Here is a 12,655-nt window from a genome sequence, read left to right as displayed (position 1 = left end):
GGTGGTGCATGTCTGTAATCCCAGCTAGGCAGGAGAATTGCTTGAACGTGGACCTGGGAGGCGGAGTTTTCAGCATGCTGAGATCATACCATTGCATTCCAGCCTGGGCTACAGAGCGAGATTTTATCATAAAGAAGAAAGAGAATCTTCAGCAGCATGGTTCAAAGGCATCCGTAAAATGTTCATCAGTTACCACCATGTTCTGTTTGAGAAAGCAGAGGCATCACTAATAAGAGTCCACAAGCTTTTTTTCCCAAAATCGCTAATGTGGAAAAGTACTAGTGGTTATCAGTAAGTATATAGCTGCTCAGAAACTGCAGCTGCTGGAAGTGATGCTGAAGAGTTGCATGGTTGAGTTGAGTACCCTAAGGGCAGGTTGCCATTTTAAAATTTTATTTTATTTTATTTTTGAGACAGGGTCTCACTGTGTCACACAGGTTGGAGTACAGTGATGTGATCTTGGCTCACCGCAGTCTGCCTTCTGAATTCAAGCGATTCTCATGCCTCAGCCTCCCAAGTAGCTGGGACTACAAGCATGTGCCCTCACATCCGCTAATTTTTTTTTTGTATTTTTGGGTAGAGACAGGTTTTCACCATGTTGGCCAGGCTGATCTTGAACCCATGACCTCAAGTGATCCACCTGCTTTGGTCTCCCAAAGTGCTGGGATTATAGGCATGAGCCACCACACCCAGTCCAGGCTGCCACTTTTTCTTCTTTTGAGACAGAGTCTTGCTCTGTTGCCCAGGCTGGAGTGCAGTGGCGTGATCTTGGCTCACTGCAACCACTGCCTCTAGGGTTCAAGCGAATCTCCTGCCTCAGCCTCCTGAGTAGCTGGATTACAGGTGCACACCACCACACCAGGCTAATATTTGTATTTTTAGTAGAAGGGGTTTCACCATGTTGGCCAGACTGGTCTTGAACTCCTGACCTCAGATGATCCACCTACCTTGGCCTCCCAAAGTGCTGGGATTACAGGTATGAGCGTCCAGCAAGGCTGCCATTTTATTTCCCTCCAGTGCCGAATGAATGTTTGAGGAAGGACGACAGGGCAGCCAGGGCTTTCCTGTGAATCCAGAAGCCCTCACACACACCCAGATCTCATTTGAGTTTGGACAACCAACCACTCACATGACCTTAAGTGCCTGATTTTGAACAGGAATCCCAGCATCTAGCTTGAGCTCCAGCAAATGGATTGGGGAGGACCACAGGTGTAGGTAGGGAAAGGAACGTGGCTGGTTATAGGGGAGCCCTGTAGATGCTATGTTGGTTTGGGATAAACCAGTCCATTTTCTGTGCAGTATGTGTGTACCTTTGTGTTTGCATATGTGGGTTGCATGCATGCTTCCTAACAAACACAAGCCCAGGAGTGGAATTCATTGAGTACTGAAAGAAGAATGATGCTTTGAGTACAAATCATGAAAATGAAGGCACACAGAGCATTTTTCATTCACCACAACTAAAACAGTGTTCTCTGCACACATGCACATGTGCACGCGCGCACGTACACACACACACACTTATACCTACTTCCAAAATGGAGTAGAGGTAGCTTACAATTAAAGATTTATTATTTCAATCTAAAAACAAGAACAATGGCATGAAATGCAGAGGTGATGTGGCAAAATAAAATTGAGGCTAAGGTTCATAGTGGCCATTGAGCACACACTTCAGCTTGGAGCTTCCTGGCAGCCAAGGCAGAAAGGGAAACGCTGATGTGTTGCCTATCTTATCATCTAGTGGAAGGACCATAGAATTATAGAATGGTAGTGCTGGAAACAATCACCCCATCTTTTCATTTGATAGATGAATAAAAAGAGGCCCCGAGGCAGGAAGTTGTAACTTGAAGTTAACAGCAGCGACTCAGTAGCAGCACTGAGACTGGAATCCAGAACTCCTGAGTCACAGTCTAGTGCTTCTCTGACTTTAGTTTGCTGTACCAGGACACATGCCAGATTGTTCAGAGGCTTTTCTTTGTATAACGGCAGCAGGGTGGGTGGGATCTTCATGTGCGTCAGACCTCTTGGTTGAGCCCGAAGCCTGGCAGTGCCCTGAGGGGGGGAGGTTCAGGGAGTGGCGATGGAACCCCCTGCCTGCCTCTGCTGTGCTTGTTCAGGGCCCATACTCAGCTGGTGGCAAGCCAGGTGCCTGGCGCAAAGTGGTGGTGGGGACAGGGAGGGGGCAATGGAGGCCCCAAGATGGACTTTTCCTGGGAAGAAGCCTGGGGTTTGGCCCTGCTCCAGGGGCTGCAGGGGCCTGTCTCTGCTGTCTGGGATTCCAATCTCTGCAGCTGGTGTCTGAAGACAATAAGACAGAGGCCTCCCCGCCCTGGGCCACCCCACCCTGGCCCCAGATGGGCTGCGGTTAGTGAGGCCTCCGCCAAGACAGTCAGTTCCTTGCACAGCCCGGTCTTCGGGAGAGGCCTGTGCTGAGTGGGCCCAGGCTGGGGTGGTCCTGGGGTGTGACGTTCAGATGGGGAGGACAGCGGGGACCTAGTGCTTGGCTGCCTTCTGGGGCTGCACGGTGGAGATGGGTGTGCGGTGCAGAGCCTGGAGGCACAGGAGCAGACCTGGGGGCTGGTGTGGCATTTGCAAGGGGGCTCTCAGAGCGCCCAGGGTGTCGGGGTCAGAAAGGGAAGGACACTCCAAGCCTCAGGACCTGCAGATGTGAGCACAGAAGGGGCTGGGGGATACCCCTGCTGCCTCCAATTTATGGGGGAGGATATTGAGGACCGGCCAGGCTCACCTAGCTTATGTTGGGATCTGGGCAGAAAAGCCAGAGTTGGGAGCACAGGGTAAGGCCCCAGGACAAAGGAACAGGAGGAAGAGGAGGAGGAGGAAGGAGGTGGTCAGCCCTGCTCCGCCGGCTGCTGGCCGAACTCTCACCATCTCCATCTTCAGCCCTCAGATAAATCCTTCAGCCTGACCCTCTGCCACTGCTGTTCCAAAGGCGATGCTAGCTCTACCGGCCTCTCCCCCGCCTGCTCATCAGTCTTCCCCAGATAACCCTCCTCCCTCACACTCAGCTCCAGCGAGCTGGAGTCCCACATTCCACTCCCCCATACGGCTCCTCCCTCCCCTCTAGACCCCTTTGCCAGGCGCTGGCCACCTCCTTCCCCCCTCGGGATCCCTCCCCACCCATCCCTGGATGCCCTGTTCCAGAGGCTGCAGAGACACCTCCTACTTCCACAGTCCTACCATGGGGACCTGGAACCCACGGAGACACAAGGGGAACCCCAGCAGTCACAGTGACAGAAAAAGAGAAGCCCTCTCTCTCCGCGCTTCCAGTGGCTTCTCCCCTCCCCCAGCTTCCCCCACAGAAAACCCTGGGAGGCTGAGGAAGGAGCGGAAAGACGGAGCTAAGCCTGCAGGAAATTAAACATGAAATGAAAACAAGCTCCTCTGATTCATTCTCTCATCCTGGCCCCAGTCTCCCATCCCAGGCCACTGATAAAGGGGGATCCCGTTTCAGCAGTGCAGAGAGGAGACCCCATCTTCCCTGTGGGGGCAGTGGTTCCCAGTGGGCGGCCAGGGCCTGGATCCTAGGAATCCCTGGAGGAAAAGGGGCCCTGGGAGGCTCCAGGGCAGGGGCTGAGACCCCAGGCTCTGGAGAGGGTTCGTCTCTAGGGAAGAGGCTTCTCCTCCCCAGACAATGTGTGCACACATGCGTGTGCATGCAGGCACACTAGTGGGTCCACTTGGGCACACACACATGCTTGGGATGAGGAAGGGGAAAGCAAGTTGTGCAGGAGTGGAGAAACATACTCATGTGCCCCCCTGCACCCTGCTCACCCCCACCCCCCTCACAGTAACATGAGACATGTTCCCTGCTTCCTTGACCTCTTTCCTCTAGCAAAAGACAGTGAGAAAGGTCAGGAGCTGTAAATAAACAAATGGGAAATGCGCTACAAATTCTTGGACTGCATTTCCCATCTCTCTCCCCTGCTGCGGCTGTGAGGCACCATTTGCCATGCAGAAACTGAGCCCCTTGGTAATGCCAGTACTTCCATAAGCCCGTCCATTAGCCAGCTACACTGGATGCCTAAAGATGCCAGGCAGCATCTGCGGGGAGGAGGTCCACACCTCCTTCTCCCCTCCTTGCAGTGGTTGCTAGGAAGCTCAAAGGCTCTGAGGCAGAGGAATATTGAGAGCTGACTCCTATGTTTAGCTCAGCAGCTGCATTGATTGTGATGGATGGAGAAGGGTTTCCACCTGGAGAGCAGGGACTGGACCTCAGGAAGGTTGGCTTTCTTGATGCCTAGGCCTGAAAGAGCCTGGCAAGACTCCTCATGGCTCTGCAGCCGAGGCTGTTGTCATGGCTCTGTTCTCCCCGTCTGCAGCACACTGTCTGAGATGTGCCTACTTACATCTGAGTCTGCAAAGCCAGCAGGCAGGTGCACATCAAACTGGCAGAGGCCTCCCTCTGAGGAGCACCATGGTCCATCTCTGAATCGGCCCGAAGCTATTTCTGGCCCTCCTCACTCTCCCTCTCTCACCCACCCCGTCCCCACTGCTCCTTCTCCAGATCCTAATCCATGGGCCAGGGATAGAGCAGCTTTTGCTCTTGAGCCTCCGGAAAGTTCTCAGCCTTCCAGAAATGCTCATGCAAAGGAATAGGACCCAACACTCCCCACCACCAAGGACCCCAGTGCTCACGGCTGACTCAGAGACCTCCCTCCCCAGTCGGGCTCCCAGTCAGATCAGCATCCCATCCACTTGTGCTCAGTGATGGGCAGGCCTCTGCTTCCTTTTGGCACCAGGCCACTCTTCCACACAAAATTTTGTAGCAACTGCCTCTGCAGACGGCACCAAGGACAAACCCCTCCACTCAGCATTCAAGGCCCTCTGCGATCAGACTGTTTCTTTCTCTCCCACCAATTCCTTCAGATTGACCTCTTTAGGATTTTGGAATATGCCTTGCTGTTTCTAAACCCAGGCTTTGGCTTTCCTCCTTTCAGCCAACCATTCAATGCCCAGCTCCTGTCCTTCCTCCAGGAAGCCTTCCCTGACTGCCTCTATTGCCCAGCAGAGTTCCTGTTCTCCCATGGAACCTCATTCCCTTTAACACAGGGCAGTTCTAAGCTGGGAGACTGTTTCCAGAGTGAAGACTGTAGACAGGATGCAGGTAGGAAGGTATTTGGACCAATAGGACTTAGAGAGCCGTGAGCATTTTGGAAAACTGGCAAAACTGTGCGTGATTGTCTAGGGGAACACGTCTGGAGGAGTGTTTGAAGCTTTTATCAGCTTCTCCGCAGGAGTCTGTAACCCACAGTGGGTTGGATGACTGCTAAGATGACCAGTGACTTGTTTCATGAGTGGTGACACTTGCCTGCTCTAGGTTCTGAAGCTTAAGAAAAATAAAGATCTCAAGATCATGCCCACGGCTAGTGGGGGTAACATACCTTCCCAACTCAGAGTGGATGATCCTAGATTGTCAGCTCTTGAGGACAAAGACGAAGGCTGATATTTATGTGTGGCCCACCGGCTTCCCAAACGCACTGCAACTGATGAGGGGGGCTCAAGGGAACAGTTTGCACTACCTGAAGGTGAGGTCTCCAGGCTGGCATCTCGCCCGGTGACAATGGCTTCTTCCCCCTGTAGGTCTGGTTCCAGAACCGCAGGGCCAAGTGGAGGAAGCGGGAGCGTTTTGGGCAGATGCAGCAGGTTCGAACCCACTTCTCCACGGCCTATGAGCTGCCCCTCCTCACCCGAGCAGAGAACTATGCCCAGGTAAGTCCTGCCCTGAGCTGTCTCCTTGGATCCCCAGACCCTTGTACTCTGAGAATGAGCCTGTAGGAGAGCCCAGGTCCCCCAAGAAAACTTACGGCTCCAGGCTGCCCTTCCGTCTCAGTCCAGGGCTGTGCCTGTTTATACCAGAATGTGGGAGGCCCAGGGTTATTCTGTCCCCCTAATCATTGACCCAGGCTTGGCTGAGCTTTAGGGAAAGGAAGGTTGGGGCAGTGAGAGCGGCTCTTTCCTCCGCTAGCCTTGGCCGCTTTTGCTGGGCATCGGAACCCAGGCAGGCAGAAGGCCACCCAGGCCATCAGATACCGCTCGGAGTGTCTCTTCAGAAAGCGCGCTCTGAAATCCCGAGGACTCGTGGCCAAGTTGGAATGAGCCTGGAATTCTGAGTCTGGGGACTTAGGTGGTCTCCCCAGCTCCAGGTCCTTCTCACTTCAGGCAAGTCTCAAGTCTCTGAGCCTCCGTTTCTTCACCAGTACCTTGGACATGGTAAAAGCATCTGCCCAGCACTGTTGAAAGACAGATGCAAGGTCTAAATTCAATTGTGCAAAAGGATTTTGTGGATGGTACAGTTTCAAAAAGCTTGTATGCCTGCGCTCAGCTTCTGGGGCTGTGTCCTCCCCTCCCTGCCCCAGAGCATTTTCCTGGGTGTCTGTCAGCCAGTCCCCTGGTGTCCTTCGAGTCCTCAGTGAGATGCAAGGGACAAGAAGTACTGAGTCGCATCAGACACCTGGGATGCTTGGAGAGACTATTTCTGGCCAAGTCCACCCCCGACATGCCTCAACCTGCCCAGCAGAAGTGGCTGTGCCCTCCGTGCCCAGGCCTCATGCTGGCATGGCCTCTGCCTCAGCTCCAAGCCTGACCTGCCCAGCAGCCAGCCTGTAGCATGGGCACCCCTGTCTCCTATACTTCTCCCTGACCTGGTTCTGTTCTAGCAAATGGTCTCTGGGCTCTTCACCCAGACCAGCCCTGCATACCCTCTCCCCCAACTCGGGATTCATGGGACATGGGGGCAGGGCGCAGGCCTACAGATGAGGCTGAGGAATGTGGGGTGTCTCACACAGCGCCATCGGCATCAGCTCGCACTGTCCTTCCTTCTCTTTCTCCCTTACCTCCCTAAACTCAGCCTCCCTCCTTCCTCCAGGATGGAACTCCAGCTCCCTCCTTGGCTTTGAGCTTTGCTGCCTGAGCGCACAGCTGGAGGGAGAAACCAAGCAGGGCCCTGCTCACCCCCCACCCCACCCCACCCCAGCCTAACTCACAGCAGCACAGAGTGCACACCCTGACCTCTCTCGAGAGCGGGTGGCGCGAGCCCAGCCAGTCCCCCTTCCCCTGCACCTCAGGGAGAAATGCACTTCCTTCCAGGATTAGGGCTGAGCTCCTTCTCCCTGCTTTAAAATGCCTCCCTTGGAGTGTACTCCAGATACACGTGGGAGGGCAGGCTGGCAGAAGCCCACTTGAGGCTACAAGAATCCCAGTTGCACAAGCTGAGAGTCTCCCAGGTCTCCCCACACTCCAAGTCTACCTCCTTAAACGTGCTTAGAAGGCAGAGGACAATGGGAGCCCCAGGTGAAGGTTGGGGAGGGAAGGGAAGCCAGTGGCACCAATGGAAGATAAGATGGTCAGCTCACCCCTCGCCCTCTTGGCATGGGAGGTCGGGCCTCGGCCCTGGCTGTCCACTCCTGAGGCAGCCCCTCCCATCCTGAGTTAGTTTTAAAGCCTCCTAGTTCAGTCCCTGGAACCTCAGCCACAGACCCTTGGCTTCTGGAAGGTTTAGGCCCCTGCTACCCACCTTACCCAAGCCCTCCACCTTCCATGCTACTGGTGGGGGCCCAAGGGAACCTTCGATCCCAAAGCTCTTTGAGTTGAGGTCTGCTCACCGTGCTCAGGTACCTATGGATGGGCTGGAGGTGAATGAGACACAGCTGCCATCCACAGGCGGAGAGGCCAAGTCCACAGCTGAGTCTCAAATTAGGAAGCCAGCTGGGGGACCGGGGGGCCACCCTTCCACTGGACCCCTGATGAAGTCTGAGGTCACTCCTTAGAACTGAATTTCCCTCTGCTGCTAGCCTGGCCCTGGGAACAGAGATGCCAACATGTAAAACCCACAGCCGGAGGGGAATCTGGATGTCCATCAAGGACACTTAAGAGAGGCTTCATGGGAAGGATGGACAGTGAGCGGGGAGGTGCTCTGGAGCAGGGGCGAGCCCGCCCACCGGCTGGTGACAACTCTCCCTTCCTCTCCCAGATTCAGAACCCATCCTGGATTGGCAACAATGGGGCTGCCTCGCCCGTGCCGGCCTGCGTGGTCCCCTGCGACCCAGTGCCTGCCTGCATGTCCCCTCATGCCCACCCCCCTGGCTCTGGGGCCAGCAGCGTCACCGACTTCCTGAGTGTGTCTGGGGCTGGCAGTCACGTGGGCCAGACGCACATGGGCAGCCTGTTTGGAGCAGCCAGCCTCAGCCCAGGCCTCAATGGCTACGAGCTCAATGGCGAGCCGGACCGCAAAACCTCGAGCATCGCGGCCCTCCGCATGAAGGCCAAGGAGCACAGTGCGGCCATCTCCTGGGCCACATGACAGGGCACCCCCGCCCTGTCCCCACCTCGGGACACCATGGGCCATGCCCATGCCTTCCAGGCCCCCAGCCTCCCACTCGACTTTCCTCTTAGGAACCTGGCCTGGGCCAGGGGCCTGACCCTCAGCACTTTCAACCGCCCCAAGTCTGAGGCCCCGTGGACTGCTGGGAGGGAGGGGGCAGCAGGCCCCTGCCACTCCCTGGCACTGAGGCCCTGACCCCTGCTCCCAGCCACAGGCAATAGAGAGAGCCAGGTGGCTACGTTTCTCAGCTTCGCATCCATGATAAGCTGAAGGCGCTTTCTCCCTCCCGCCCGCTCCTCCGCCCTGCCTAGTTGACCTTGAGTCAAAGCTAGATTTCCATGCAGACCCGGCAGCCTCACCAGCCCAGTGTTGTCCATCCTCTCCCTCCCTGTGGTGTCCTCCGGTCACCAGGCCGGAGACTGTGTCTGAAGAACAGGCTGCCCTGCAGAGCCGGCCTCCTGCCCTCCCAGCTTTCTCTCCCTGAAAGCACATGGAAGCTGACCAGCTGGGGCCAAGGCACCAGCCTCCCCGTTCCCACGAACAGCAACAAGTCTGACAGAGCCAGCTGTCCCCTGGGCTGGACACACCTGGGCGGAGAAGGACAGGAGCTGGAGCCACGGACCCCTGCTGCCATCCAGCAATGCCAGTCTCCAGGGGAGATGTGGGCCAGCCCCTCACACCCCAGAGCCCCTGGCTCCGGATGGACACTGTAGGGGAGGAGCCGGACCTGGGGGAGGCTGGGAACACGGATGCCACTAGGGGTCCCACGGTGCTAGAAGGAAAGCTCCTGGGAGGGGAAGGCATCCGGGTCGGGCAGGGACCCGGGCCTGGCCTCCAATGCAGTGGGGTGGTCTGGACAGCTTTGTTCTCCATCCAGAGCACAGTCAGGGTCTCTCCAGGAGAATGTGGAGGGGCTTGTCCTTCCCTGCCCTACCATAGTTCCTCCCTGGCGCTGCTCAGCCGTGTCCCAGCATGGAAGGACTCACAACTGGGAACACGTAAGCTAGGCCTGGGGGCTGGACAGCAGAGGGTCCAGAGCCGTGTGCAGGCTTTGGTAGAGGACGTGTGGCCATGCTCAGCCTCCAGGTCCAGCCACAGCCTCAGACTGACTGTCCTCCTTGCCATCTCTGTCACAGTGTCTTCACTGCCCAGAGCCTTCCACAGCAGATGGGGGCTCTGTGTCCCTCCAGGCACGGGGGAGGGTGCTGTTCTTCTCCACACAGCTTTCTACATTCTCTAGAGAGCCTGCCCTTCCACTTCTTCCCTATGGACCCGGACTTCCCGCCCTCTCTCCAGCCTGCAGAAGGGCTCCTGGCCTGGGCTCCTCAGCATGGCTTGCTATGGCAAATGGGGGTTTTTGGAGGCCCTCCAAAAACTAGGCTTACTCCATACCTGCCTGCCTGACCCTGCAGCTTGGGTCTGGCCCTGGGCCCCAGCCCTCACCTCAGCTGGGACTACACAGTAACCGTCCTGAGGCAGTCCTGTCAGACTCCAGGGGTCCCTCCAGCAGGCAGCACCCCCGCATTGGAGCACTCGCCTTTTCTACCTTCTCCCTAGATTCCTGTCATGGAGTCGGGCCAGGCCCACTAGGCGCAGGGTCATGGACACAGAACGGCCTCCTGGGTTGGGTTGAGGGTAAACCTGGCATTGTGGAGTAAGGGTCTTGGGTTGGGGTGACAACCTCCCGCCTGCCTGGTGTTCTCATCTGCTCTGGAAACCAGGCTGAGGAAGAGTCTGGCTGTGGCCTCCCTTAAGAAGAGTCAGATCTCTTTGTGAACCGTAGCTCTAAAATTGATGTTCTAGAGGTGAAAGGATCTTGGACTTTGAATTAAATGTTCTTGGAGGCTTGGCTTTAAGTTGTTTCAAATATCTGAGGAGCTTGAAGTGACTTTCAGGAAGGTTTTTGTAGTTCTGAGCTTCGCTGGAATAACCGACTCCCCCAAAATCCAGCCAGGGAAGGAAGCACTTAAGGCTGGGAAGAGTTCCCCCATTTCTCCCCTATTTTCTTCTGAAATGCTTGTGGCTGAGGAAGGATGGGGGAGGAAGGAACTTTTACCCCAGGTCTTTCTCCCCATGAGAGAATCAGAACAAAGAGGAGGAGAGCCAGGTAGCTCCAGAGTGGGCAGGGAGGGAGAGCGAGAGCTTTAAAGGGGCTCTTCTGGAGGGACCCCTGGCGCTAAGTTCCTCCATGCATCTGCTCTCTGGCTGGGCTAGACCCAAGCCAGGCAAATTTCAACCCAAAAACTTGAGAAGAAAAAGCATCTATTAAAAGCCTCTGTGGCTATGGCTGCCTGTGCCAACACACCCAGGAAGTGTCTAGGATTAAACATGCCAGTGTGAAATGTTCCTGTTCGTCTCTCCAAAGATAGCCACACACCCCAATCCTGTCCTCCGCGGCTTGACCCAGTCCTCGAGGGCCACCTAACCACACGAAGTATGACAGGACCACCTAGTTGGGAGGAAGCTTAGAAACCCTCTAGTTAGTCCAGTCCCTTCGCAACAGAGAAGACCCTGGCCCAGAATGGAGAAGTGACTGCCCTGACCTGCATTTGCCCTGAGACAAAGCTGAGAGAGGAACCTGGGATGTGCCACCCAGAGTGTGAGGGCCAGGCCTCGGGGGCCTCGGGGGTGGCCGGTGCTGCACGGAGCTCCCAATGTCTCATAGGCGTCCACTCAGCAGCTCGGTTCTCCAGAAGATAACCTTGGGGCCTAGTCCCTTCCCAGATGGGTTGCTGGGCCTGGCTTTCTGCACTGCAGAATAGGGAGCCTCTGCCGTGTCAGCTCCTAGGATGACTGAGCAAGTTGGGGCAGCTGCCCAAGGCCGTCTGGAGCTAGAGCTCATGAAGGCAGATGGAGAGAAGCATCCACCTGCCACGTGGTTTCATTGCTAAGCCAAAAAGCTAAGAAAGATGAGGATTTCCTTGGTTATCTGCCTAAGATCTCGACAGAGATGACAACTTAAAGATGAAGTCATGGGTGGCCGGCAGATGGACGGGCAGCTTCCCCACACTGACCGCCTCCAGTCCTTGCTGGGCGTAGGTCTCAGCATGGCAAGGCTCAACACTAAGGTGCTGCTACTGCCCTCCAGATGCCAGCACCGCTCCCAGAGTGTGGGAGCGAGGGCTCTGGTGGGCACACCGAGAGGCTTGTCTCCAAGGCTGAAATGGTGCTTGGCGAACATGGGCTGTTAGAACTTTCCTTGAATTCTTTTAACTATACTTGATTCTCAGCGCTCAGTACCATGCCTCCAGCTTTGGGAAGCACGGTGGCCAGGTTAGCTCAAAGACACTGCAATAGGGTGGGGGCAGCAAGTGTGAGGTGGGCCCCCAGCATACACAGTTATGACCACACTGGACCCAGTGCCCTGCTGCCTCCTGTCATTTCAGCTGGGCTGACAAGAGGAACATTTCCATGAAAACTCCAGATACCCTGCTTCTGCAGTCATCCCCTCTCTGGGCTAGACTGTGGGGAAACCATCTTCAAGAACACGAAAGACATGCAGGGGTTCCTGGTCTGTTTTGTGGCCCTGATGGTCAGGTGCAAAGGTGAACAGGCCTGGCTGGGGGAGGATGGTTAGTAAACCCGCTCCCAGGATAATAGCCTGTGACTTTCCAGTTAAAAAATCAGAAGGTGACAAAGACCCATCAACCCCACTTCACTTCTTTCAGGATGCTGTAGGGAGCAAAGGTGCTTCCACGACCTAGCCTTGGCCTCTCCTTTCTTCCCCCTTCACTCACACACATAGAGCTAGGCCTTTATACTACTGATTTTGAAGGACAGTTTTCGGTGTCTAATCATCTGTTTGGGTGTGCAGTGGTTGAAAAAGAGAGCTGAGTGCTAGAAGGAACATGAACCTCAACCAATACTTAATGTTCACATTGTAAGATATTTTAACCCTGTATAAATGCAACTTTTCCTTTAGCTTAATGGCCTGGGATGAACTATTAAAAATATGTATTAAAAAAATACAGTAAAAATCCAGAAAAATGTAAAAAAAAAAAAAAATGAGGTCAGTTCCATAAAGTTTTACTGCCTATACCACCATGTAACTACATTATAGCAAAATATTAAAAGAAACCTCTTGCCTTTTAAAGTAAGTTATTGCACTTACATCTTTTTTGGGAGAGGAGGAACACAGGTGGGAAGGAGATGCAGGGGTCCAGGTGTGGGCTACATGGAGCACAGAGGCAGCTGGGCGCTCCCAGAATACCCTTTGCTGGCCCAGCCCAAACTGTTTGGTGGTTGTTATTTGCAATAAACTCCTTCTCCTTCCTCCTCTAAACTGGAATCTGTCTGTTTTGTTCCTGACTTGTGACA

General features: G+C 55.0%; 1 protein-coding gene across 1 annotated transcript in view; it reads left to right on the top strand.

Moving 5' to 3' along the window:
• Positions 1-12,343, top strand: part of ALX4 (ALX homeobox 4) — a 49,576-nt gene extending 37,233 nt beyond the window's left edge. Inside the window, exons 3-4 of the mRNA XM_035262403.3 lie at positions 5,599-5,727; positions 7,988-12,343. Of these exons, the coding sequence (XP_035118294.1) occupies positions 5,599-5,727; positions 7,988-8,317 (459 nt within the window). The 3' untranslated portion in view covers positions 8,318-12,343. The remainder of the gene's footprint in view (positions 1-5,598; positions 5,728-7,987) is intronic.
• Positions 12,344-12,655: the final 312 nt, after the last annotated feature.

The sequence above is a fragment of the Callithrix jacchus genome, chromosome 10, assembly GCF_049354715.1.
Source record: "Callithrix jacchus isolate 240 chromosome 10, calJac240_pri, whole genome shotgun sequence".
Classification (NCBI taxonomy): Eukaryota; Metazoa; Chordata; class Mammalia; order Primates; family Cebidae; genus Callithrix; species Callithrix jacchus.
The sequence above is the reverse complement of the archived record's forward strand: the minus strand, read 5'-3'. Positions and strand labels throughout refer to the sequence as shown.